Source organism: Phocoena sinus, chromosome 11 (genome assembly GCF_008692025.1).
Source record: "Phocoena sinus isolate mPhoSin1 chromosome 11, mPhoSin1.pri, whole genome shotgun sequence".
NCBI classification, from domain to species: domain Eukaryota; kingdom Metazoa; phylum Chordata; class Mammalia; order Artiodactyla; family Phocoenidae; genus Phocoena; species Phocoena sinus.
The window spans coordinates 38,396,806-38,423,980 of record NC_045773.1 but is presented as its reverse complement, the minus strand read 5'-3'; the positions used below and the strand labels follow the sequence as shown (position 1 = coordinate 38,423,980).

At 40.0% G+C, this 27,175-nt stretch overlaps 1 protein-coding gene across 5 annotated transcripts in view; it reads left to right on the top strand.

The window, feature by feature from the left end:
• The window catches only part of RBM6 (RNA binding motif protein 6), a 108,450-nt gene that overhangs the window by 37,432 nt on the left and 43,843 nt on the right, over window positions 1–27,175 (top strand). For 4 of the 5 annotated variants that reach the window (XM_032648148.1, XM_032648152.1, XM_032648149.1 and 1 more), the window contains one exon: window positions 10,920–10,993. The exons of the other annotated variant lie outside the window; for it this stretch is intronic. In XM_032648148.1, the coding sequence (XP_032504039.1) occupies window positions 10,920–10,993 (74 nt within the window). The remainder of the gene's footprint in view (window positions 1–10,919; window positions 10,994–27,175) is intronic. 5 annotated transcript variants of the gene reach the window in all.

Genomic DNA, 27,175 nt, shown 5'->3' with positions numbered 1-27,175 from the left:
TTCTGGGAGCTGGCTTATTCTTCAATTTAAGCTTCCTTATTAAAACCCCTTAAGTTAGCAAGGATGGTTAGTGGTAGTTTGCAGCCCTGGTAGGGAAGTTTTAATATTTTTATTGACTTTTTTATTGGGCTCCCTGCATGCTACCTTTCCTTGGGGCTTTTGGGTGTCGAGTCTTTTTTTTTTTTAATATGGTATTAATTGATTGATTATTTATTTATGGCTGTGTTGGGTCTTCGTTGCTGCGCGCGGGCTTTCTGTAGTTGCGGCGAGCAGGGGCTACTCTTTGTTGTGGTGCGCAGGCTTCTCATTGCAGTGGCTTCTCTTGTTGCGGAGCATGGGCTTTAGGCATGCAGGTCAGTAGTTGTGGCTCATGGGCTCTAGAGCTTCTCACTGCAGTGGCTTCTCTTGTTGCGGAGCACGGGCTCTAGGCACACAGGTCAGTAGTTGTGGCTCACAGGCTCTAGAGCGCAAGCTCAGTAGTTGTGGTGCACGGGCTTAGTTGCTCTGCAGCATGTGGAATCTTCCTGTACCAGGACTCAAACCTGTGTCTCCTGCGTTGGCAGGCAGATTCTTAACCACTGCGCCACGAGGGAAGTCCTGGGTGTAGAGTCTTAATATGGATCTGAGAATGGGACATCTTTCGCAACCCAAGGCATCACTTTATTCATAAGCAGGAACCACCAGCTTGGCAATTTTTGGTTGGTAGACTATGTAGCATTGGAGGTCTCTATCTAAACCACACAGGACATCTGTAGGTAGAACAGACAGTATAGCATGACAGTGATGAGCAGATGCCTTAATTGGCAGGTTATGTTCTCTTCCCCAGAACTATTTGGCTGAGATGGAATTTGCCTCTCTGAAATGCAGAAGGTGTTTGAACTCTGTTTAGAGCCCTGTGTCAGTTCACTGCCTTTCTGAGTTCCTCACTCTTCTTTAGGTAGAATTGCTATAGTCCTCACTTGTCTTTTTGGTGAAATGCTTAGGTGGCTTTGGCCGAATCTTAGTTTGTATAAGGCTGTATGGGGTTTCCTGTGCCTTTTGGTAGTTAGAAGAATTCACTGAAGAGTTCCCTCTGATGCGGTAGCAAGAAGAAAAGAGTCATTAATCAGCCTGCATAGTGCAGGAGCCTGCTTGAGTCCCAGCTTCAGTCCAGGGAGGAAAAGTCATTTATACAGTTACCTTCAATGGGAAGTAGATAGAGGCCATCCATAAAAACTATTTATGGGATTTAAAGTACATTGGCTTCTTCCTTTAACTTTCCCCTTGCAGAACATCTGATTTGTACTCGCCCTTTCTAGCTTACATTCTCTAAGCTCAGAATGTAAATTAAAGCAATTTTTCCCTACTTCCATGTTTCTTACTTAGGTTATCACTTAGGTCTTCTATCTAATTTAAATACAAGCCTCTTAGGAACTATTTGGTGGTAATGGTTACACTACTTTGTGAATATACTACTGAATTGTACACTACTGAATTACACTACTTTGTGAATATGCCACTGCATTTTATGGTATGTGAATTACATCTCAATTTTAAAAAATAAGCCTTCTTGAAAACTGGTTGACAACTTTCAGAGGCAACAGGATTAAAAGAGAATAACACCTAAGTGAATGCTTAAAGGTAATCACTGGTCAAAGAGATCAGCAAATAAAGTGATGTCCCCTGAGTTTCAGAGAAGTAAAATAAATCAAGACTTTTCATGGGTATTATAGGAAATGATCAGACAAGAAGTAGAGAAAAATGCATACAGATGGACCTTTTTTGTGTGCTTTCTGGAAGGCTCATTGTACCTCTGTTCCAATGCATTTTTTTTTTAAATAAACATGATCCAACTATATGCTGTCTATGAAAGACTCACTTTATTTTATTTTTATTTTTTATTTTTTTTTTTATTTTTGGTTGTGTTGGGTCTTCGTTGCTGTCCACGGGATTTCTCTGGTTACGGCGAGCGGGGGCCACTCTTTGTTGCGGTGCAAGGGCTTCCCATTGCAGTGACTTCTCCCGTTGGGAGCACGGGTGCTAGGCATGTGGGCTCAGTAGTTGTGGCGCACAGGTTTAGTTACACTGCGGCATGTGGGATCTTCCTGGGCCAGGGCTCGAACCCATGTCGCCTGCATTGGAAGGCAGATTCTTAACCACTCCGCCACCAGGGAAGCCCCCAATGCATATTTTTTAAAAAGAATGTTTTCAACCTCTAAAAATGGAGTTGGGTTGTAAGAATTTGTAAATTCTCAGAGAGAAGCTGTTTTCTACATAGGAGAACTTTGGAGGCCTTGAAGGTCTTGGTTATTTCAGTCTCAGTATTGGGGAAGTTTCTCTACTATTTCTCCTTACTAAAAGAGGGCTGCTTTGCCTTCAGGGGAGTTTTTAAATGATCTGGAGCACTTTGAGATGTTTAGAGTGGTCTGAAATGTGACTTCCAAACCACCTCAAAATGTACCTTAGGAACCAGGATAGGGGAAATGGTAATATTTCATTTGTAGAACTTAGTCCTGGCTCTGTTGAAAGAATGTTAGTTTTGTTGTGGTATTGCCTCTTTTGGTTTTGTGGGGCCTACTGTTTTTTGTTTCTGTTTTTTTTTTGCGGTACACGGGCCTTTCACCGTTGTGGCCTCTCCCGTTGCGGAGCACAGGCTCCGGACGCGCAGGCTCAGCGGCCATGGCTCACGGGCCCAGCCGCTCCACGGCATGCGGGATCTTCCCGGACCGGGTCACGAACCCGTGTCCCCTGCATCGGCAGGCGGACTCTCAACCACTGTGCCACCAGGGAAGCCCTTGTTTTTGTTTTGACCACGATTTTAAAAACTAGATTTGGACTGGAAAGAGAAAAAAAAGTTATTTACTGGCTTGGTTTATATCTTTCACGGCTCATTGAGTTGTTTTAGGGACGGGGGAACAGGAAAAACAAAGTAAAACAAAACAAAAAATTCCTTTCATGTTTATTTGAATGCCCACCAGTGCTTTTGCATTTATCAGAAATGAATGTTGGTTGTCACAGTCGTCGGATACATGTTAGAAAATCCCATGGTACAGGAGTTGGGGTGGGAGCTGCTGAATAGTACTTCATAGCTCTCTGGTGAGGGAAAGTGACTGGATAAGATGATTTTAATTTTATTTATTTATTTTTTAACTGAAGTATAGTTGATTTACAATGTTGTGCCAGTCTCTGCTGTACAGCACAGTGACTCAGTTATATACATATAGACATTCTTTTTTAATATTCTTTTCCATGATGGTTTATCAAAAGTATTGAATATAGTCCCCTGTGCTATACAGTAGGACCTTGTTGGTTAGATAACATCATTTTAAAAAATGAATCAAATGTCCCTGACAGGGTAGGAAAATCATTGCTTAATAAATGAAGCTTAAGCTTCATTAGTTTTTTCCTAATAACCGAGCAATTGAATTTGTGTCACAGATTAAATGATTTCCTGCCTTTGCTTGTCTTCAAATCAAAGAAGAAAATATTAGCCAAGCTACAAAAATTCCTGGTAGCAATGTGTGAGGTTATGTGTGAATTGGTGGTTAAATAATATTTGTGTAAGTATTGGGATGTGTTTCTTCAACCTGAAAGTATTAGTTAACATTAGTTAACATGTATGTGCTAACTTTGGAAATAAAATATTGGATGAGTAGATCCTCTCAAGAAATTTTTGTCAAAAATTCTGACATACTTAATTTTAATTTCTAAGACTATGCAATGGTGTTATGTTGAGGGAGTAGAGTGTTCTGTTTGTATAATTGTAAGTAATTTAAAATTCTATATTTTTTAGAAAATTTTTCATTTTAGCTTTCAGATTAATATCAAGTCCTAGAAAGGGCTCACCTTGTTTATCAGACGATGAGTATGTTTGACAATGTACAAGCATATCTGATGAAAGGTTTTGGTAAATCTTAATCAAGAATAGTCCTGTATTTTATTTATTTATTTTTTAAATTATTATTATTATTTTTTTGCGGTACGCGGACCTCTCACTGTTGTGGCCTCTCCCGTTGCGGGGCACAGGCTCCGGATGTGCAGGCTCAGCGGCCATGGCTCACGGGCCTAGCCGCTCCGCAGCATGTGGGATCTTCCCGGACCGGGGCATGAACCCGTGTCCCCTACATCGGCGGGCGAGCTCTCAACCACTGAGCCGCCAGGGAAGCCCAGTCCTGTATTTTAAAATGGCTGCATGGAGGACAATTGCTGTCAGTAAGTTAGCAGCAATACAGGGGCAGCTGTCTCATCTTTAGTCCCTGAGAGTGCTTTGTAATAGAAGCACAGGGGTACTGAAATGTATTATCTCATGCGCCCCTGAAACCACCCTGCAAAGGAGTACCATCATTGCTACTTGGCATATGAGATAACCCAAGCCCAGAGAGAAGTGGCTTGCCTGAGGGCACATGATGAATTAGCTGTAGCTTCTTGCCTATGTACATAACTGTAGAAGTTACTTTGTGTGTTGCTCCAGTGAAGATACTCATTACAAGTGATGTGGCATTGACTGAGCGCCACCGCGTGCCGGGTATTATGCTAGTGTTGGGTGTACAGAAATGAAAATATCCCCCTCCCCCACTTAGTCTGGGACCTCTGTTGTTCTGGCATCATCTCTCTGCATGGGCAGTTTGCTTCAGCATTGATGCTACTCCTCTCTTGGGTGATCCTTTTGCCACTCCTGTACCATCTTTCCTGTCAGGTTGGAGTGTTCTTAGCTGGGGGGAGAAACTCAGATCTTATTCCTGATGGTTGCTCTGTAGGTTTTTTTGTTTGTTTTCAAGTGAACAAAAATTGAACTAGATCATTGGCTCTAGAAAGAGTAGTTGTTCCCAGATTTTTAAAAAGTCCTGGGGATTTAATATACAGGGTTGTGACTATAGTTAACAGTACTGTATTGGATATTTGAAGGTTGCAGTAAGAGTTGATCTTTAAAGTTCTCCTCACAAGGAAAACAAATCGTAACTGTGTATGGTGATGGATGTTAACTAAACTTATTGTGGTAATCATTTTGCTGTATATACATATATCAAATCATCATGTTGTATCCTAAAAGTAATACAATATTATTTGTCAATTATAGTTCAGAAAAAAAAAAGTTCCCTTTTTTGACTTACATAGCATTTTGAGATGGTCTATGCTTATCTACTTGTCATAACTCTTCCATTAGGCTAAGCTCTCTGAGGGCTAGGACCCTCCCCTCCTCTGTGCTCACATAGCGTTGTAAATGTCAGTGGAATTGAAATGAGTTGAATAAGGGTGAGAATTTCCTAACAAATGTTAATCTGGGCCCGAGAACCATCATCAGGATGAAGTGACCCTAAGATTAATTTTGGATTTTGAAAACTACTTGAAAATACAAACCAATAAAAAATATTAAAAAAAAAATAACCATCTGGTGCAGATGGAAAGCTAGATAAAATAGAACCATATGCAGTTTTCAAAAATTTAGCAAGTAATCATCAGTGCATATCTTCATAGTTTCATCTGTCTTATTATAAACCAGCAATCCTTATATGCATAATTGAAGGAGAGAGAATTGAAAGTGCTTATAAGATGTCAAAGTGATGATTTCATATAGGCCAATTTCATTTTTCCCAGATGGTATTTTGACATGTAAGTCAGATATTTTCCTAATTTTCCTAATGAAAGCTGCAGGTACATACTCATTTGAGGTTTTAACATAGCAAAGTACCTGTTAGAAATCTTTCACACAGGCCTCCTTTGTCATGTTATTTCCATTGATGGAAATTCAGATACCTGGATCAGTTCTGTTTGACTTTTGTTAAAATCTCTAACCTGATAATATTTTACTTTTCTTCTAAACACCTATATTCCCAGTGAAATGGAATTAGGAAAACAAGACCGATAGAACTAAGCCCTCTTGAATTTCTATTAATATTTTTCATGGTGCTTTTTATATTCATAATGCTTTGTTTCCACAGAAATATTACTCCTTGTTTAAAGGGGAAAATCCCTGTGTTTTCTTTTTCCTCAAAGATACCCAATAACATTTAAAAAATTAATTTTTCCCTCTGCCTGTGTCCTTTAAAATCCTGATTCTTTTTTACATTTCATAGTTGGTGTGTATATTCTGGCCTTTTTCAAAGTCAACCAGTACCCTCCTAATGGGAAATTCAGCTGGACTTGTTTATGTTTAGTTGGGTTTTTCTTGGTCAGTTTGAATATAGGGCTGCTCATCTCATTTGCCTAAACAAAAATCTTGGTGTATAACTGTTATGAAAACAGGGCTTGGTATAGACTAACAGTTGGCTTGAATGATCAAGGGCCATGTTTGTCAGCATCACTGAGTCAGCTTTTCTAGGGACAGAGACTAAAGAATTAGTTCTGGGATTGGATATTATTTATCAGGGCTTTGTTTTCTGTACCTTGTTTTCCCCTAAGCACCTGGTTAGCTATTATCACAGATACTTTTTTGGGGAACAGGCAACCACATGGTTAATGAAGATGGAGAAGAATTGAAAATTTAATATTACCTTTATAGATTTCCTTCCTTTGCCTTGTTCTCATCCTTCTCAACTGCAAAAAAAAGTATAAGGAGCATTCACATTTCTATGAGAAATCTATACATTTAGGTTAGAAAATGGAGAAAGATATGCTTTTTAATAGTCATACAAATAAGCCACAAAGACCCATCAGCACACCAGGTTTCTTCCCAGCATGTGATGATGGAAGAAAAAGGTAATAAAAGAGATTTTTTTATTACTCTTTTTAGGTGAGAATTTGTCTGTGGGACTGTTAACACTGAGTTTACCATCTTGATGATTCCAGATGGTTCCTAGCAATTCTGAATACAAGGTTGGTTGGTAGTCTTCAGAACATTTAGGTCTCTGAGTGGAACATCTTCTGTGTCTACTAGAACTTTTTCTGTGAATTATAAAATTACATTTGAGAACTAAAGGAAAAAAATCACAATTATCTCAATACAACCACTGTAATCATTTTTGTTTACAGTTGTGTCACATTACATCATTTTCAGATTTCTGTATATTCACCTGTGCTTGCTCAACTCCTCTCCCCTACCCCACACCCCATTTTCCCTCTCATGGAGTGAGCATGAGAGGTGGGGATGTGACTCGGCTATGACTTCAGGTGGTCTCTCCAGTTTTCTCTGAGTATGAGCGTTCACTATGCTGGCTGTGATTCTGTCATTTAAAGTGATATATTTTTCATACATTATGGCCCTTAAATGCAAGCCAACCTCTTCATCTGGTGTCAGCCAAAAGAAAAGTGATCTGTTGCGACGCTGGAGGAAAAACTGGCAGTGTTGGACTTAACCTATATTGAGAGATGGTATGTTGTTCTTCACCTTGGGGTGTTCAAGTATGATATTGAATATGCATGGTTTTCATCTCATATGCTGACTTTTGTCTCTGACCTCTGAATTAGATGCAACTTCATTGTATTTAATTCTAGTTCTTTTTCCTATACACATTTTATATAATTGTTCTCAATTTTAAAGTTTTAAAAATATACTATATTCAATATACTATATCAAGTATCTTATCATATTGTAATTTTTATAGCCATCATTTACAACAAGACTTTTGGGTTTTTTTGTCTTTTCAGAAGAATTTTGATAGCCAGTATATTCAGTCCATGAAAGTGAATGCTTTCTAACATGCACAGTCAGGCCCACTCACAATGGTTCTGCCATAGATATTTTAGAATAAAATAACTGTTGTGCTCAAATTTCAATATTTCTTAACTATAGACATAGTCTTATCTGTGCTCAGGCATGTGGGATCCTTTCTGTGATTGGGCTCCGTGGAGGTTGGAAATCAGATTAATTTATACAGTGTAGTGGTTAATAGCATCAGTTTGAATCTGGACTGACTGGGTTTGAAGCCAGGTATTGCTCCTTACCATTGAGGTGATTTTGAACAAATTACTTGTTCCTTCTTTGACTGCTTCCCCATGATGGGTAAAATGAGGTTAATAATATTTACCTTATAGGATAGTCATGTGAGGATTAACTATATGTAAAATATTTAGAATACAGTCTTACACCTACAAGTGCTTTGTAAATATTACTTGGTATCATCACCCGTTTTGGCAATTTATGAAAATCTTTATAGTACAACTCTGAGTCTTGGACACACAAAATGCTTTGGATCAAGATTTGGTCCTTTTTAATTTTTATTTATTTATTTTTAAAGTTTTAGGTATTATAGTTAAACTTTTTTGCTTTTTCTGGCCACACTGCATGGTTTGCAGCACATTAGTTCCCTGACCAGGGATCAAACTTGGACGCCAGCAGTGAGAGCACCAAGTCATAACCACTGGACCGCCAGGGAATTCCCTAAACTTTAAATTTCTGTTTTTGTTTGATAAAGTTTCAGGCAGAAGAAGTTGAATGTTGGGCTTATAAATTTAAATATTATATCTGAAGTACATTGTCAACATATAATATCTCAGGAATGTATAGAGATGCTATTAGATGCTCATTATGTCTCCTCTAGATGCTCATTATGTCTCCTCTAGTATCTTTTCCTTTGCAGTGACATTAGTATCAAAGTCTGTTTGTTCTTTAGCAAAGTATGAATGTTGCTATGAATCCTTTCTTTTTCTGCACATAGATTCCGTGTGCTCCTCTGGGCCACAATAGTTACTTCTTTAAGAACAGAAAGGAAACTCAGGGCTTTGCCAATTTGGTGTTGGTGTTCTGTGTTTTTCATTTTGGCAGCTATGGAGAGGGTTTGCTTTCCACACACCTGGATGCTCCATTGACAATGTTCTGTAGAGGTAATCAACACACTTGAGAGTATATCTGCTTGTTCTGTGGCTGCCCCTTTCTGATTGTGGACGTACATTTGAATTTTTACAGTAGATACTTGGTGATAAAAGGCACTTTAGTTGCTTCTGCTCTTCTGCAGTGTTTCCCAAGAACACTCAGAGCCCTTTACAAAATGCAGAATGTTTTATGTATGAGATGTTCACTGAGTTGAATCAAGAAATCCACTTGAAAGGAAATATGTAACAAAACAATTTCTCCTGTTAATAGGGTATATACAAATGCATATACTGTTTCTCTAAAGCAGTTTCATTTCGCTAAATAGTTACTAATTAGAGAAGACTGATTTTGTTGTGGTAAGTTTAAATAGAGATTCCAGGGGTTAGTTCTAATCTGTGTTGGTCAAAGCTGTGAAATCAGGTAGAAAGTCTGTCCACCTAAGCGGGTGCTGAGATTTCTAGTAGCTTTCTTTTCTTCCTGGTCATTTCCTATAATTCAAAGGAAGAATCAGATTATACCATTGTAACATTTCATAATGAACTTGGAGTATGTAACAGATCTAAAGCCTTACCTATTTCATAATAAAACATTTCAGGCCATTCATTCCATGTGACAAGGGATCCAACCCATTTCACCAAGTTTGGTCTGTTTTTAAGTTATATTTTCTCTTGCCCTAGCTTTTTTGTTGTTGTTTTCCTTTTCCTTTTTTCTTTTTTTGGCCTTTATTACCTTGATTCAATGATACCAGTTTTCTATTATTATATATACTTTGTGCTCAAAATTGACCTAGGTTTTGTGTGGTTTCTCTTTCCCTGAGTTTTATTTCTTTTTTTTAAAAAAAATAAATTTATTTGTGTCTTTTAAAAAATTTTTGGCTGTGTTGGGTCTTTATTGCTGCACGCGGGGCTTTCTCTAGTTGTGGTGAGCGGGGACTACTCTTCATTGCGGTGCGCAGGCTTCTCATTGTCGTGGCTTCTCTTGTTGCAGAGCACGGGCTCTAGAGCTCAGGCTCAGTAGTTCTGGCACATGGGCTTAGCTGCTCCGCGGCATGTGGGATCTTCCCGGGCCAGGGATCGAACCCGTGTCCCCTGCATTGGCAGGCGGATTCTTAACCACTGCACCACCAGGGAAGCCCCTGAGTTTTATTTCTTATTTGAGCAAATCACATCTTTTTCTTGGTGTTCCATCTGCACAGTGTCACTCCTAAAGATGAACTTCTTTACCCTGTGAGGCAGTGGAGGAAACATGGAAGCCACTTGTGGAGCATTGCTTTAATAAGTATATTTTTGTAGTCATATGGTGGCAGTATCAAGGAAATTATAGGATGGGGTTAGTGTTAGAGTTTGTCAGCTTGTAAATCCCATGACTTCCCATCTCATGGGTCACGAGAGTCACAAATGACACTTGCTCAGGAAAATGGTGAAGGATGTTTTGTGCTCTGATGGTACATACAATTCTTGAACATGTACTGATTGCTAACAATTCCTGTCTCTCCCCCAGCCTACCCCAACTTTGTGCATAAGCACAGTTTTGGACCCAGCCATTTGTACTTACTTATGCTTTTATACCTTCTTCCTTTCATAAAGATTTTAGCTGGCTTATGACTTGAGTTGAAACAAGGAAAAAAAGAGGAGACCTGATATGGTCTGTCCCCTGCCAACCAGAAGCTTCCTGTGGTATATAGTTGCCTCAGTCTGTCAGCACTTCTGTCTTTGAAGGTGGTTTCTGCTTGATAAGTGGTGACTATTAGTATAGCTTTGAGATAATTGCTTCTCCTTCCTCTCTCGGTATACATTTTTTTTTCCAGATACTTTCCTGTTCTTGTTGACCTTGTTTTTCCAGAAGACTCAGCCTGTGGTTAAAATGTTTCGGGTCCCCCTTTGAACTTTCTGTGGGATTACCCAATTCTGGGGCACCCTCACCAGATCAACAGTACTAAAGAGGGCAAAGAATCTTCTTGGTTAATAGAAAAGGCCATTTTGGAATGACTTTCTAAGTCCAGAAACATCCAGACTTTCCTTCAGTACTTTTTTCTGTTTGGGGTAGCAGCTTTGCCTAGTACAGGGGAGGGTGGGGGGGGCTATGGGGAGGGCTTGTGTTTAAGGGGTTCAGAAACAGGGGATTTAAGTGTGTCTTTTGTGTTTTCAAGGCACTAACACCACTCCCGTCTGTATTTAAATGCTGTCCCCAGGTTACGACTATGGCTATGTCTGCGTGGAGTTTTCACTCTTGGAAGATGCCATCGGATGCATGGAGGCCAACCAGGTTGCTTTATACTTCGGTCAAATGATGCTGGAAGGATATATTTTTTATGTATGGGGAGGGAGAGCTTCAAATGATTAAACTTTGGAAAGGTACCAGAAATCTGTATTTGGAGCATACCACATTCCAACCAGGAGAAACTTTAAAAGAAGCTGGGAAGGTTTCTTTAGAAGAGTTAATGGGCACAGAGTATATTTTAAAAAATAGCATTCAGTTGTAGTTGCACCATATTCCAAGGACAGTAGATGGAAAAAAATGACAGGTCTGGAGTGCTTCCCTTTGGGATGTGACTGAGCTTGGGATCCAGATGCAAAGAATGATCCTTGCCTGTCTGTGATCTGAAGGAACTTCCTGGCACAGGAATTCTAGGTCAGTACTTAACACCCAGACCTAGGGTGAAGACCACTGATGGCAACTCCTGTGGCACTCAGGTCCTGCCTGCAAGTGCTACTTTTGGAAGAGGGCCAATGGGGAGAAGAGAGTTAGTTGTTGATTGTTGGGGTCTTTTGCATTCATCATTGTTCTTTGCAAATTGGGGTTTCGTACTCAAGTTCTTAGCTGCATATAGTCAGAGCTGGTGAATCTGAATCTGTACTTACCTTATGTTTGAAACACCTAGATGTATTTAGCTTGCCACCTAGAACTGTCATCTGGGTCTTTAATTGAACGCTGCCTGGTAGTTTTGGGAGGAATTATGAAATGGATAGAATCCTTGTCATCGTGTTTCCTTGGGGAAAGTTGTTTTCCCTGTGGTGTGTTAGTTCCTCCATCTGTAAAGTGGGAGAAAGAAGCTTAGTGATACAGTTTGATTTTTATGTACCCACTGCCTGTGCTTAACATTGTAATTGCGATGCACCCAGAATCTTAAAAGAAGGCTCTGCCAGAGAAGAGTAGTATTGCATGAGAACTGTTTCTCTTTCATAGCCGAATGCCCTTTCATCAGCTTTGTTCCATGCAGCATGGCTCATCACACTTAACTTTTTCCCTTCTTTGACCGTGTTCCCCCTTTATGGCAATGGAGATGACATGCTCTAAATCCTCTGGGATCAAGAAGTAATTAGAGGAAACTTGATGTATCCATTCCTGTTGTTAGTAGTATAAATACTGTTAGATCCTCAGAAAATGACTGCAGTAGGACTATATCCCCTTCACAGAGTTCTCGTTGCCTGATTTGTTCAGTGTCCATCATTGAGTCAGTCATTTAACAGATACTAATTATGTGTCAGAAAATGCTATCTGCCAATATTTGGAGAGAGGAATAAAAGTCCTAGTCTGTATGCTTATGGTTGATTCCATTCTAGCAATCTGTCCTAATTTGAGAACATTCATTTAATTCATAAGCATCTTGTCTTTATCAGTGAGTAATCTTTAAATCCTTTGCCACTGTACTAAAGAATATTGTGAGTGGTAGAAACATAAATGGGGAGCCATGGCAGATGCCATTTCCTTAGTATCATTCTCCCAACTATGTGTTTCTCCTAGAGGGATGTTGCTTTTTATCAGAGCTATATAATCTTAAAAATAACCATATTGTGTCTTAACTGCCTCTTCCTTCTATCCCCCAAAAAATCCTATCTAAAGTATCCAGCCTCCTAAAGAGTAATGTCAAATAGAACTAGGGCAGCCTTCTTTAAAAATAAGGATTATCATAATGCTGGATTTCTGTTAGAGGTACACCTAGAAAAATGTTCATTTACACAAGCAGTGTCAAGGGGGTGTGGCCTATAGACATATCTCCCCCCACCCTTCCCACCCATTCTTTGAACACTCTCCCAGATCCCTCATGAATGACCTTTGCCCAGTGAATAGGACACCAGAATAAAGCAGGAGCAAGGCCAGAATTTTTCTAGTTGTGAAATAGAATGTCTTGACAGGTAACCATGCTCTTGCATATGTCACTCTGTGCAGGAGAGCAAATAAGAGACAGCCTCTGTCTTCTAGGACCTTATAATCTCATACTAAGAAAGGTGACAGAGATTATGTGGTACTCATGGATTCCATAGAGTGTTCTCTCAGATAAACTCCAAATTCTGTCTGATAACATTTTCAGTATTCACTGGAGTTATTTCTTTTTGGTTTTTTTTTTTGGTTTTTTTGCGGGACGCAGGCCTCTCACTGCTGTGGCCTCTCCCGTTGCGGAGCACAGGCTCCAGATGCGCAGGCTCAGCGGCCATGGCTCACGGGCCCAGCCGCTCCGCGGCATGTGGGATCTTCCTGAACTGGGTCACGAACCCGTGTCCCCTGCATCGGCAGGCGGACTCTCAACCACTGCGCCACCAGGGAAGCCCTGGAGTTATTTCTTAATAAGATATCACCATATCCTTATTCGGTCAACCCGATTTCCTAGATTTTTATTCTTCCCCTAGCCATGGGACAGAGGTCACACTGCTAACACTGCCATGCAATAGAATCCTCTCGCTGAACTGCATAGACTTCATGACCCAGTCAGTATTCTTCTAATAACCTTTACCACAGCTCAGATGTGTACCAATCATTCTGATGAGAAAAATTTTGAGAATGGAATATTCAGGGGGATTTTTGTAATTAGGTAGTATAGCATAGAAAAGAGGAGTGTAGCTTCTATAGTCAGATGTTACTTCCTAGCTGGGTTGTCTCTGGCAAATTTCTTAACCTCCCTTGGCCTCAGTTCCCTCTGTTACCAGTACCTCATGGGACCCTGGAGTGGATTAAACGAGATCATGCGTTCACGAGTGCCTGCTGTGTACTAGGCACCTTTCTGGATGCTGGAGATGCTGCAGTAAATGAGACAGATTATATAACTTCTGTTTTAGTGATAGAAGTCAGAGCATAAGCAAGTAGACAAATTTAAAATAATATATGATAATGCTAAGTGCTATAAAGATAATGAAGCAGGGTATTGAGAGAATGCGTATGAGGGCAGTTTTAGATGAGGTGGTTAGGGAAACTTATTGAGGAATAACATAGAATTTGAGTAGTGACTCTTGGTGCATAATGTATACAGAACACTTAGCATAGCATCTGATACCTAGTAAGCATTTGAAATTAGACAGTCGTCTCCTCCTCCTCCTCTTCTTCTTCTTCATGTCAAGTAATTTCCAATCATAATTCTGGGAAAAAAAATTTTATATCTGGATTTTCCTTAAGGAAATGGATGTGGATCAAGCTCCCAATAACACAGCAGTTTAAAATCTTATGAGAGACATAAGAATGTGAGGGACGAAGTCCTTACTCCTTGGAGTAAGGTGCAAGTGTTTGTGGAAGATGTCTATTCATCCATGCTCCTTCCGTCCAAGTTTTACTTATAGACAAAGTTAGTATGAATTCTGAGTCACCATCTACAGGGCACCTTTGAGTAGTCTGTGTATATGCTTCTGAGGAGGGTTCTATGAAATGCTTTGGGTTGAGATTTTTATAACTCTTCACTATCCTGACTCTTGATGTGAAATGTCTTTTATTTATCATTGACTGATACTTACAAGTCTGGGAAAGGGGATAAAGGAGCCTTCTGTCAGCTTGGTTTGTCAGATATTGTGGGGTATGTGTGCATAATGAGGTTGTTCAGGATGATAACTAAGGCCCCTCTAGCCCTTTCCCAGTGCCTTAATGGAGACATCAAACTAGTAGGATGCTCTGCAGCAGTACTGAGCATGGTGGCCAAGGGGACTCATCAGGGCATCACTTAGCCTGCAGCTGTCTGTCTGGGAAAGTAATTTCCTACAGAGGTCTGTCAGCTCATACCGTCACCATCTCTGTCTAGGAGAAGTATAAAGCCAGCAAACACTGAGATGCAGAACCTTTTATTCTATCCCTTCCTGGGAAAGGTATTTCTAGCAGTGTCATGTACCCTTGGCTTTCTTTATTGTCCAAGTCCCTGAGGATTGAGAGTGACTATTATCTCCTTTCTCTTTGTGTACCATTGCACTGGGACTTGGGGAGGGGAGTAAGAAGCATTGTGTTAGAATATCTCTCAATGGTTGCCCAGTTGTGTTAGTTCTCTCAAACCGTTGTCATTTGGTCTGCAGCATTTTATTTTCTCAAATTTGCAGGTATGATGTTTGTTGCCTATTTCTGTTTGACCAGATAGTCACTAAAGTGCCCTTATAAAAGGGCTCTGGGAGAATAATTCATTTCTCTGCAGTTTTTACTCAACCTTATTAGCATCAGTGACCTTCTTTAACTAAAGATGACTTGGCTACATGACAGAATCAGCCTGACTTTATATAGTGCAAGGGAAAAGGATGCTGTTATCACCTAACGTGAAAATTCCTTCAGACACTGGCTTTTTCTAGTATGTGGGATGAAGACTGTAGAATACATGAAGTTTTATGAAATAGTGTTTTTTTGTGTCAACAAACTTAAGAGAGTTTGAGTTTTTGAAGATACCAGGACGGCCAGGGTATTTCTGAAGGTATGTGAAGGAAGCCAAATCTTAAATGGGATCTGTCCTTGTGATTAAAATGAGATGAATAGGGAACGCTTATGTTTTGGGGGATGGGAAAGACTTTGTTGAGGCCATGATGGAAAAAATGAGCTGAGACTCAGTTTGTTGGAATCTTATTTAAGTTGTTAGCAATATTGTATGAAACATTTCAGTACTTGAATTGTGTGCTTTCCAGGTAACAAAAAAAAATAATCTTTATAAATACCTGCAAGGCTGTGGCGTTGCCTAAACCCTCACCCTAAAACTACTTCACTGAAGAGAATGTGGCATCCTGGCCAGAGCTCAGCTATATAACTTGTGGCTTGAGTCATGCCATTCTTTCTGGAAATCTCAATTTCAGTACCTTCTCTTGAGTGCCCTCAGTAGAGGTATTGGTGGGAAACAGAAAGGAAGATGAATTCTAAAATGTGTGTAAATCAACAATTGAAGATTCTCACTCACCGGAGAGTTGGGGAATTCTGGAGAATTAAAAATGATTTTAAGGGGGCTTCACTTGTGTCGCAGTGGTTGAGACTGAGCTCCCAATGCCGGGGGCCCAGGTTCAATACTGGGTCAGGGAACTAGATCCCACATGCATGCTGCAACTAAGAGTTTGCATGCCACAACTAAGGAGCCCGCCTGCTGCAACTAAGACCCGGCACAACCGACCAAATAAATAAATAAATAAAATATTTTAAAAAAATGATTTTAAGGATTGATGCTCTGATTATGCAGTTTGGTTACCTGTCCAGTGATTGAGTCTTGGCTGGGCACCAGGCAATATATCATAGTAGTTAAATATATGGACTCTGATCTCCATCCAACTAGCTCAGTAGGTAAATACATGGACTCTGGAGGCAGACTGCTCAGGGTTGCTTCTCAGCTCTGTCACCTTCTACTATGTTACTTGGGCAAGTGGCATAACATAACATCTCTGTGTCTCAATGTCTTCTCATACTTCTAGGGATTAAATGAGTTAATGCATGTAAGGTGATTCGAACTGGGCCCGGCGCGCAGTGAACATTGAGTGTTTATTTGTTATTAGCACACAACTTCTCATCTGACTGGACAAGAAAGTCCTAAATTATAGCAGCTCCAGTTTTGGCTTCATGGAGTATATGGTTAAAAAGAGGATTTGGTGGCAGTGTCCAGGGGATTATTTTTACATCAACAGTACTTCTTATTTAGCCTGCTGATTGGGACTGATTATCAGGTCTTTCTAGGTGTTTCTCCTGCCTCAGTGATCAAATCTTAAATTTTCTCAAGAGGAAGTGCAAGAGACATACCACATGTGGGGCATGGAGTATGGTTAGACCACACTGGGAATCTAGCCTGTGACCTTAAAACCCTAAACTCTGGTAACTAGCCACTGGCGTTGCCTAGCTCAGATTTTTTCCAATAATTGTAAAAGGTACTCTAAGCTGGAGTCAGTTTAGTTTTCTTGAATTTGAAAAGTAAATATTTATCATTTGGCAGTTTTAAGGGAAATTTCCAATGTGTCTCCTATAATGAGGTTTATGATTATTTTTGTTACACATGGTTCATTTCTGTGGTTGGAAGAAATTTAGTTCCTAATTTGTTCTAAATTGGGCATGTGCCTGTATATTTTAACCTTGTGCTTTGTTGTTGCCATATTTCTTTCAGCTTGTATTTTTTTTTTAATTAATTAATTAATTTTTGGCTGCGTTGGGTCTTCGTTGCTGCACGTGGGCTTTCTTTAGTTGCAGCGAGCCGGGGCTACTCTTCGTTGCGGTGCGCGGGCTTCTCATTGCCGTGGCTTCTCTTGTTGCGGAGCATGGGCTCTAGGCATGCATGCTTCAGTAGTTGCAGCACTCGGGCTCAGTAGTTGTGGCTTGCGAGCTCTAGAGCGCAGGCTCAGTAGTTGTGGTGCACGGATTTAGTTGCTCTGCGACATGTGCGATCTTCCCAGACCAGGGCTCGAACCCATGTCCCCTGCATTGGCAGGTGGATTCTTAACGAGTGCGCCACCAGGGAGGCCCCCAGCTTATATTTTTAGTTAATGTTTGACTTTATAAAAATGGGATTGTGCAAAGTGCTAATTTTGGAACTTGATTACAGACAGTTATTGAAAAAAAACAAGCAGAATTTGTATAATTCTAACTAACTAGTACAGGGGTTATACAAAGGCACAGTCCCCTTTGTGGTCTTGGTTATAGCTTTGGTTTATGACTTTGTATACCTCCAGACAGTATAGTGTTAAGAGCACAGACAGGTTTAAGATTCCAGCTTCATCAGTTCCTAGCTCTTGTAACTTCTGAAGCTCAGTTTCCTCATCTATAAAATGGAGGGATAATCACAGTACCTACCTCAGAGCAATTGTGAGATTAAAGTATGTAATGTATGTGAAGTGCTTGGTATGGCAGCTAGCATATGGTATACACTCAGTAGTACAGGGTGATTCTATAACACTGGACTCTACTTGGTTGCCTTCCTTTTTCTTGGCTGCTTATCTACCTCTTGGGACGCAGAGATGCCTGAAAAGTGGAGGCAGTGCTTTGGGTGGCAGCTAGATCTTTGACAGCCAGTTCCGTGGTGCTGCACAGTGTCTCTCCCATGAAACTTGGGGTGTCTGGACTGAAAGTGAAAGAGGCTGGGTAGCACCTGTCTTGACAGTGTCTGAGGGATGAGTGCACAGGCATCCAGGCATGTGAGGGCAGACGATCATGGCCATTCCAGCACTCATATGGTGGAGAGCCTTGTTTCTGAATCTAGCATTGCTGGTAGTTCTGTCACAGAATTCACTTAGGCCACAGGTGACATTGAATGTTTATTGGGTGTCTTCTCCATTCAAGTTGAACTTGGAGGTTATCATGTGTCTTTGTGTCTCCGTTCTCCACAGGGCTAATTGTTCAGATGTTGTCATTCGGCCCTCTAGCTCATTTGTATGTGAGCTAGATACATAAATACATGTCTATGTAATATGTATTATATATAATATGTACATATTTCTTGTTAAGAGTATTGATGGTATGACTTTGATAATCATGGATAAGCTTATCTAGATTAATAATTATCTTTGGGACTTCCCTGGTGGCGCAGTGGTTAAGAATCCGCCTGCCAATGCAGGGGAAAACGGGTTCAAGCCCTGGTCTGGGAAGATCCCACGTGCCACAGGGCAACTAAACTCGTGCGCCACAACTACTGAGCCTGCGCTCTAGAGCCCGCGAGCCACAACTACCAAGCCCACGTGCCACAGCTACTGAAGCCCGTGCACCTAGAGTCTGTGCTCCGCAACAAGAGAAGCAACCGCAATGAGAAGCCGGCACCACAACGAAGAATAGCCCCTGCTCGCCACAGCTAGAGAAAGCCCATGCGCGGCAATGAACACCCGATGCAGCCAAAAATAAATAAATAAATGTATTAAAAAATAATTATCTTTAATCTCTCATGGTGAGATTTAGTAATGCTGATGTTGTATACTAATGATACATATTTTACCAAAATCTATGACCAAGTGAAATTTGTATTTAATCTGTATGAACACCGTTTCCAAAGGAAAATATAAAGAGAAGAGGTCTATCACAGAAAGTAGATAATTGGTTACCAGGTTCTTATAGAGAGGGGGAAAGCAAGAAGGAATAGTGAGTGACTGCCAATGGGTAATAGGGGCTCTTTCTGAGGTGGTAAAAATGTTCTAGTATTAGTTGGTGGTGATGGTTGACCAACCTTGTGAATATACTAAAACCCACTGAATTGTACAAAGTACCAAAGAAGAGTGAATTTTATGGTATGCGAACTATATCTCAAGTTTTAAAGTCTTTAAACTTAGCATGGAATTTAGTTCAGGATCCCAGCCTGACGGGAATGAATCCGGGTCTAAAATAAAATACAGATTCACTTACAGAAAAAAAGGTGGTATGTCAGTTTGTCTGGAAGCTAGAGATTTAAAGCTTTGATCGTAAAATGTCTGAAGAATTTCTTTGTTAATGGTATCTACATGCCACAGAAGACCATTTAAACTAAATGTCTGAAAGGTGATGGATGGAATTGGTAACAAGCCACATTTGAAGTGGCCCTGTAGCTTGTGCACAGTAGTTGCTCAACACAGTAGTTGCTCAGTAGTGCACAGTAGTTGCTCAGTACAGAGTGGGCTTTCTGTTTTAGTATCCACACAGTTAGAAATAAAGGAAAGGGGAATTCCCTGGCCGTCTAGTGGTTAGGACTCAGCGATTTCACTGCTGAGGACCTGGGTTCAGTCCCTGGTTGGGGAACTAAGATCTCACAAGCCTCACGGCACAGCCCAAAAAAAGAAGGAAAAAAAGAAAGAAAGGAAAGGACTATTTTGAAGTATTGATAGATTTGAAATAAAAGTGCTGCTGGGAAATCCTTGGGCTTTTTTTTTTTTTTTTTTTTTTTACAGAGACAACATTCCTGTAACCGAATGCTTTGTAGGTACCAACATGGATCTTTCCTGGTTTCCTGGAATTGTTAACCAAAGCTCAAAACTGGAATGTGGGTAGAGAAGAACAAATCACTGCTGAGGGAGGTTCCCTCCCTGTATCTTTCTCAGAGGCTTCTTTTCGGCAGTTTTTTTTTTTTTTTTAAATTCTTTTTTTCGGGGGAGGCTGCGTTGGGTCTTCGTTGCCGCGCGAGTGGGGCTACTCTTTGTTGCGGTGCCCTGTCTTCTCATTGCGGTGGCTTCTCTTGTTACAGAGCACAGACTCTTAAGAGTGAGGGCTTCAGTAGTTGTGGCATGTGGGCTCTAGAGCGCAGGCTCAGTAGTTCTGGCGCATGGGCTTGTTAGTTGCTCCACGGTATGTGGGACCTTCCCAGACCAGGGATTGAACCCATGTCCCCTGCATTGACAGGCAGATTCTCAACCACTGTGACACCAGGGAAGTCCCTTTTCAGCAGTATTGACACTGTAGCTGTCATCTTTGACCTCTAGTACCAGAGGGTCACAGAGGTTCTTTTTTTTTTTTAAGAAAAAAATTATTACGATAATTTAAGTATCATAAAATTCACCCATTTTAAGTATATAATTCAGTGATTTTTAGTAAATTTACCAAGTCGTGCAACCATAAAGTGATTTCAGACTTAAAGAAAAGTTGTAAAAACAGTACAAAGACTTTCTATGTGATTTGTACACATAGTCCCCAAATGTTAACATTTTACCACATTTGGGTTTTTTTGTTTTTTTTTTTAATTTGTTTATTTTAAAACATGAAACCCAAGCTGAATAGAAACCACAGAAATTACATTGATGAGATTTTTAGTATTTGCCAAGAAAAATAAAGCCCCCAGAGAAATAAAAATCAAACCCCAAACCCAGTTAAAAAAAACCAGAAACACAGTGGCAGCACATACAGCCATGGCCCTACGGAAGCTGGAGAATGCCAAGCGATTCAGGCCTCAGTTCCTCGCTCAGGATGCTAAATCACTTTGTGGAGGGATGCAAGGGCCAGGAGAGAAACCCGGGAGGGGGAGTCTTAACAAATGCAGAGATTTTTGAATGATCCCTTCTCTTGAAGAGGCATCATTTAACTTGTCTTCCCATCACACCCCCTCCCTTGGTGGTTTGAGGTACTCTTTGGTTGGGGAAAGTAAGTAAATTTCTGGTGGGTTGAGTGGATGCTTTGGAAAGTGATGAGGGCTTAAGCTATCTTGTCAGCACTCCCAAGAGCGTCGGTCCCCTGCTGGGCAGAGCTGAGGTTGGGGGTTGGGGTTGGAGGATGGGAAATAGGACCAGATTCAAATCTCCCACTGCTGCACACTGTAAGGTTTTTGTGGGGCTTAAAAAAAACCCAACAAATGTTTTCCCCCGTGAGAGAGCTGGCATTTGGATGCCTGATACACAAAGAAGGACTTGTGTGCTAGCTAGCATTAGACCAAGAAGCAACAGCAGCCAGGGGAAAGGCGAAGCAAGCTTACATCCATTGGCCTGATGTTTTTTTGTAATACAGTGGTTCTTAACAGTGGGGAGAGGGCGGGGGTAAGGCAGTTTGGATATCCTTTTCTCGCCTCTCCAGCCACTGGACATTTGGCAATATCCAGAGACACTTTCGGTTGTCACTACTGGCACTAGTGAGTAGAGGCCAGGGATGCTGCTAAACATCCTACAACACACAGGACAGCCCCCGTAGTGAATTATCTGGCCCAAAATTTAAACAGTGCCAAGTTTGAGAAACCCTGGTATAAGGGGACGGGAGTTATGGTTAGCCATAGAGAGGATGACCCAACTTGCCATGGGTTGACTTTTTTTTTTTTTTTTTTTTTTTTTTTTTGCGGTACGCGGGCCTCTCACTGCCGTGGCCTCTCCCGCTGCGGAGCACAGGCTCCGGACGCACAGGTCCAGCGGCCATGGCTCACGGGCCCAGCCACTCCGCGGCACGCAGGATCCTCCCAGACCGGGGCACGAACCCGTGTCCCCCGCATCGGCAGGCGGACTCTCAACCATTGCGCCACCAGGGAAGCCCCATGGGTTGACTTTTAATGAATCACCTTTCTCTTTACCTTCCTCCTGGTCCTAACAGAAAGGGGAATGGTAGGTGGGGTTAAGAGTGTAGTGATAGAGTGCAGACATGGCTCCTGCCCACCCTCCAGACTGCCAGTCACAAGCCTAGCCTGTGCCCTTGGGGTAGGAGCTTCAGAATGAGACCTACTTGATGTATTGCCCAGAATAAGTTCTTTAAAGAACCAAAGGGTTTTTTGGGGGTTTTTTTCTTTTGGTTTTTTGTTTTGGCCATGCCGCGCACCTTGCAGGGTCTTAGTTCCCCTACCAGGGATTGAACCTGGGCTTGGCAGTGAAAGCTCCAACTCCTAACCACTAGGCCACCAGAGAACTCCCCCCCAAAGGTGATTTTTAGAATCAGTCTGAGAAGTGACTAAGATATTCTGTTATCCAGCAGACATACCAGCTGGATATGAGGCTTGAGGGTCAGCAGATCACGCACATTTGATAGCAGTTGCTAGAAAAACAAGTTGAGAATTCCCTAAACAGATTGTATTTCACTTGTCAGTTTTCCAGGGAGTATTTAAAATATGGGTGCTGATTTTCATAGCCCTTGGTTATAGTGTATCAAATATTGGAAGCCAAATGAATATCTTTTCATTTGGTTTTATTTTGGAAGAAGGTTTCACAGAGCCTTATAACTGGAGCCAGCATGTTGAACTAGTTATAGAGACTCAACTCAAAGTAAAAGATGCATATATTTTATCTTAATATAATAGCATATTACTGTAAATGGGACATACCCTCCTGTGCAAAACTGGTTGGTCTGTCTGGAATCATGTTGGATATATCAGAAACAACTCATTTTAACTTTTGTTAACATGGTGAATACTGAGCTCTTCTATGTGTAAGACCTTGGACTAAGTAGTATACATTTTTTAATGAAAAAATGGACATGTCTCCTTATGGTCTAGTGGGGTGACACTTTAAAATTTTTTAATTTTTAAAACTTTTCATTTTGAAATAATCTCAGTCTTTCAAGGGGGTACAAAGTAGTGGAAAGAATACCAATACTCTTCAACATTTCATAATCATTAAGTTAACATAGATATAACATTATCTAATATACATAACTTTTCAGATTTTGCCAGTTGTCCGCTAATGTCGTTTCTCTGGTTTAGTATGCAAGCCAGGATCATATGTTGTATTGAGTTGTGATATCTCCTTTTATTCTCTGTGGCACTCCTCAGTCTTTCTTTGTCTTTCATGGCCTCGACACTTTAGAAAAGTACTGGCAGTTATTTTGTAGGACATTTCTCTGTTTGGATTTGTCTGTTTCCTTGTGATTAAATTCAGGTTATGCATTTTTTGGCAAGAATACCCCAGGAGTGATGTGTGTCTTTCCTTATATATCATCAGGTAGCACATGGTTTTGTCCTATCACTAGTGATATTAAGTTAGACCCCTTGGTTAAGGTGGTGTTTGTCAGATTTCACCACTGTAAAGTTACTATTTTAGGTATAATTAACTTACTATTATAAGTTATAATTAATTAATTAATTATAAATTATAATTAATAAGTATTTTGTGGGGGCATACTTTGAGATTATAAATATCCTATTTCTCAGCATGCCTTTTTCACTTAATAATTTTAGCATCCATTGATAGCTTTTGCACATAAAGTTACTACTGTGGGTTTTTATCTAAGGGCAATTTTCTATTTCCATCATTTCTTACACATTTGTTAGAATTCTATAAGGTTGAGCCATCCCATCTCCCTTATTTTATGTAGTGAATAGAACTAAAAAATATGGTGTATACACACATAATGCATTTTTATATCTATCTGTGTATATATATTAAAAACTATGATTTCATGATGTTATAAATTCCAATTCTAATCCAATATCACAGAGTTCATTCTAGCTTTACCTCATTCCTTATTTGTAATTCTTTTTGCTAATAGTAAAAATCCTGGCTTTCATTATCCACAATATGTTTACTTATTTGCTCAATCCCAGAGTATACATAAAGTAGTTTCAGGTTGTTAATTCATCCCCCTGTGAAAAACTAGAATCCAGTATTTGGGTACAGTTCTTTTTGTCTTTAGCCTGAGAATGTATAGTCAAAATACTGTTTCCCAAAGTTAGTTAGGGTGGTTCTTCACCACCTCACCCACTCTTCTGTGTGGTTGTTACTCATTTTACTGTAGAAAAAGTAGAAAACACAGGTTAAGAGAAAAGGGTTAGTATCTCCAGTGATCTCTATATTGCTTTTTATTTATTTATTTTTGGCTGCCATTAGGTCTTCGTTGCTGCACGCAGGCTTTCTTTAGTTGCGGCGAGTAGGGGCCACTTTTCGTTGCGGTGTGCAGGCTTCTTATTGTGGTGGCTTCTCTTGTTGGGGAGCACGGGCTCTAGGCACGCAGGCTCAGTAGTTGTGGCGCATGGGCTTAGTTGCTCTGCGGCATGTGGGATCTTCCTGGACCAGGGCTCGAACCTGTGTCCCCTGCATTGGCAGGCAGATTCTTTATTTTTTTATTTATTTATTTTATTTATTTATTTTTGGCTGCATTGGGTCTTCATTGCTGTGTGCGGGCTTTCTCTAGTTATGGCAAGCGGGGGTTGCTCAGCAGTTGTGGCGCAGGGGCTTAGCTGCTCCGCAGCATGTGGGATCTTCCCGGGCCAGGGCTCGAACCCGTGTCCCCTGCATTGGCAGGCAGATTCTCAACCACTGCACCACCAGGGAAGTCCCTGGCAGGCAGATTCTTAACCATTGTGCCACTAGGGAAGCCCTATATTGCTTTTTTTAAAAAAATTAATTAATGGACTTTGTTTTTTTAGAGCAGTTTTAGGCTCACAAAAAAATTGAGCATCTCCAACACGACACCCACAGCCTTCTTCACCATCCACTGTGGTACACTTATTACAATCAGTGAAACAACATTGATACATCATTATCAACTCAAAGTCCATAGTTTACATGAGGGTTCACTCTTGGTGTTGTAGATTTGTGAGTTTGGACAAATTGATAATGACATATATCAACCATTATAGTACATGCAGAGTTGTTTCATTGCCCTAAAAATCCTCTGTGCTTTACCTGTTCATCCTTTCCTCAATGGTTGCTGGGTTGCAAACCCCTAGCGACCGTTTTCTTTTTACTGTCTCCATAGTTTGTTCCAGAATCTCATGTAGTTGGAATCATACAGTATGTAGCTTTTTGCAGATTGGTTTCTTTCACATAGTAATATGCACTTGCTAGTAATTGTCTTCTTTCACTTAGTAATATGGATTTAAGTTTCCTCCATGTCTTTTTGTGTTTTGATAGCTCTTTTTTTTTTTGAAGCTCTGAATAATACTTTATTGTCTGAATGTACCACAGTTTGTTTATTCATTCACCTAAAGGGCAACTTAGTTGCTTCTGAGTTTTGGCAGTTATGAATAAAGCTGCTATAGGATACATCCATATGTAGGGTTTTGTATGGGCATAAGTTTTCCATTTATTTGGGTAATACTAAGGAGTGCAGTTGCTGGATTTCACGGTAAGAGTATGTATAGTTTTGTAAGAAACTGCCAAACTGTCTTCCAGAGTGGCTGTAGCATTTTGCATTCCCACCAGCAGTGAATGAGAATTCTTGTTGCTCCACATCCTCACCAGCGTTTGATGTCAGTATTCAGGACATTCTAATAGCTACGTAATGGTGTCTCATTTTAATTTGTATTTCCCTGATGACATAGAATGTGAGCATCTTTTCATAAGCTTATTTGCCAGCTCTAGGGTTCTGCCCCACCCCTCTCCACCCGCATTGTTCTTTAGCAAGTAGAAGAGGTTCCCATCTATTCTAGTTTGCTGAGAGTTTTTATCATGAATGGCTGTTGGATTTTGTAAATGCTTTTTCTGCTTCTATTGATATGACCTTGTAATTCTTTTTTATTTGTTTTAGCCTGTTGATGTGATGGATTATATTAATTGATTTTTCAAAGTTGAACCAACCTTGCATTGCATACCTGGAATAAATTGCAGTTGTTTATGGCATATAATTCTTTGCATACATTGTTGGATTTGCTTTGCTAATACTTTGTTGAGGATTTTTACATCTACCCTCATGGGAGATATTGGGTTTTTTCTTGTAATATCTTTGTCTGGTTTTAGTATTAGGGTGATGTCTGCCTCATAGAATGAGTTAGAAAATGTGTCCTCTACTTCTGTCTTCTGGAAGAGACTGTAGAAAATTAGTATAAATTCCTTAAATGTTTGGTAGGCTTCATCAGTGAACTCATCGGGGCCTGGTGCTTTCAGTTTTGGAATATTATTATTGATCCAATTTCATTAGTAGATATAGACCTATACAGATTGTCTTTTTCTTCTTGTGTGAGTTTTAACAGGTTGTATTTTTCTAAGAATTGCTCCTATTCACCAGGGTTATCAAATTTGTGGGCATGGAGTTGTTCATAATATTCCTTTGTTATCCTTTTATTGTCCATGAAATCAGTACTGATGGCCCCTATTTCATTTTTGCTATTAGTAATTTGTATCTTTCTTTTTTTTAGTTAGCCTGGTTAGATGTTTATCCATTTTATTGATATTTTTAAAAACCTAACTTCTAGTTTCATTGATATTTCTCTATGAATTCTGTTTTCATTATCATTGATTTCTTTCCTTATTTTTATCATTTATTTTGCTCTTTTTGGATTTAACTTACTCTTCTTTTTATAGTTTTCTAAGGTGGAGGTTTAGATTATTGAGTTTAGATCTTCATTTTTTCTATTATGTGCATTCAGTGCTATAAATTTCCTTCTGAGCACTGCTTTCCCTGCATCCCACAAATTTCAACAAGTTGTGTTTTCAGCTTCATTTCGTTTCAAATTTTAAAATAAAAGTTCTCTTGAGAGATTTCTTCTTTGATCCATGTGTTATTTAGAAATGTGTTGTTTAATCTCCAGGTATTTGGAGATTTTACAGCTGTCTTTCTGTTATTGATTTCTAGTTTTATTATGTTGTGGTCTGAGAACATACATTTATAATTTCTATTTTAAATGTGATAAGGTGTGTTTTTTGGCCCAGAATGTTGTCTGTGTTAGTGAATGTTCCATCTGAGCTTGAGAAGAATGTGTATTCTTCTATTTTTGGATGAAATAGTCTATAAACATTGAATAGATTATTGCTGTTATTTTGATGTGTACCCTTCCAAATTTTCCTATGTACATATCATCCATAACCTTTGTATTTACAAAGTAGGATAATCTTGTACACATGATTTTATAACCTTTTCTTTTCAAGTATTGTGGGCATATTTCCTTGTCATTAAATACATTTTTATCATATCACTTTTAATGGCTCTGTAATGCTCCATAGTATAGATTACCAT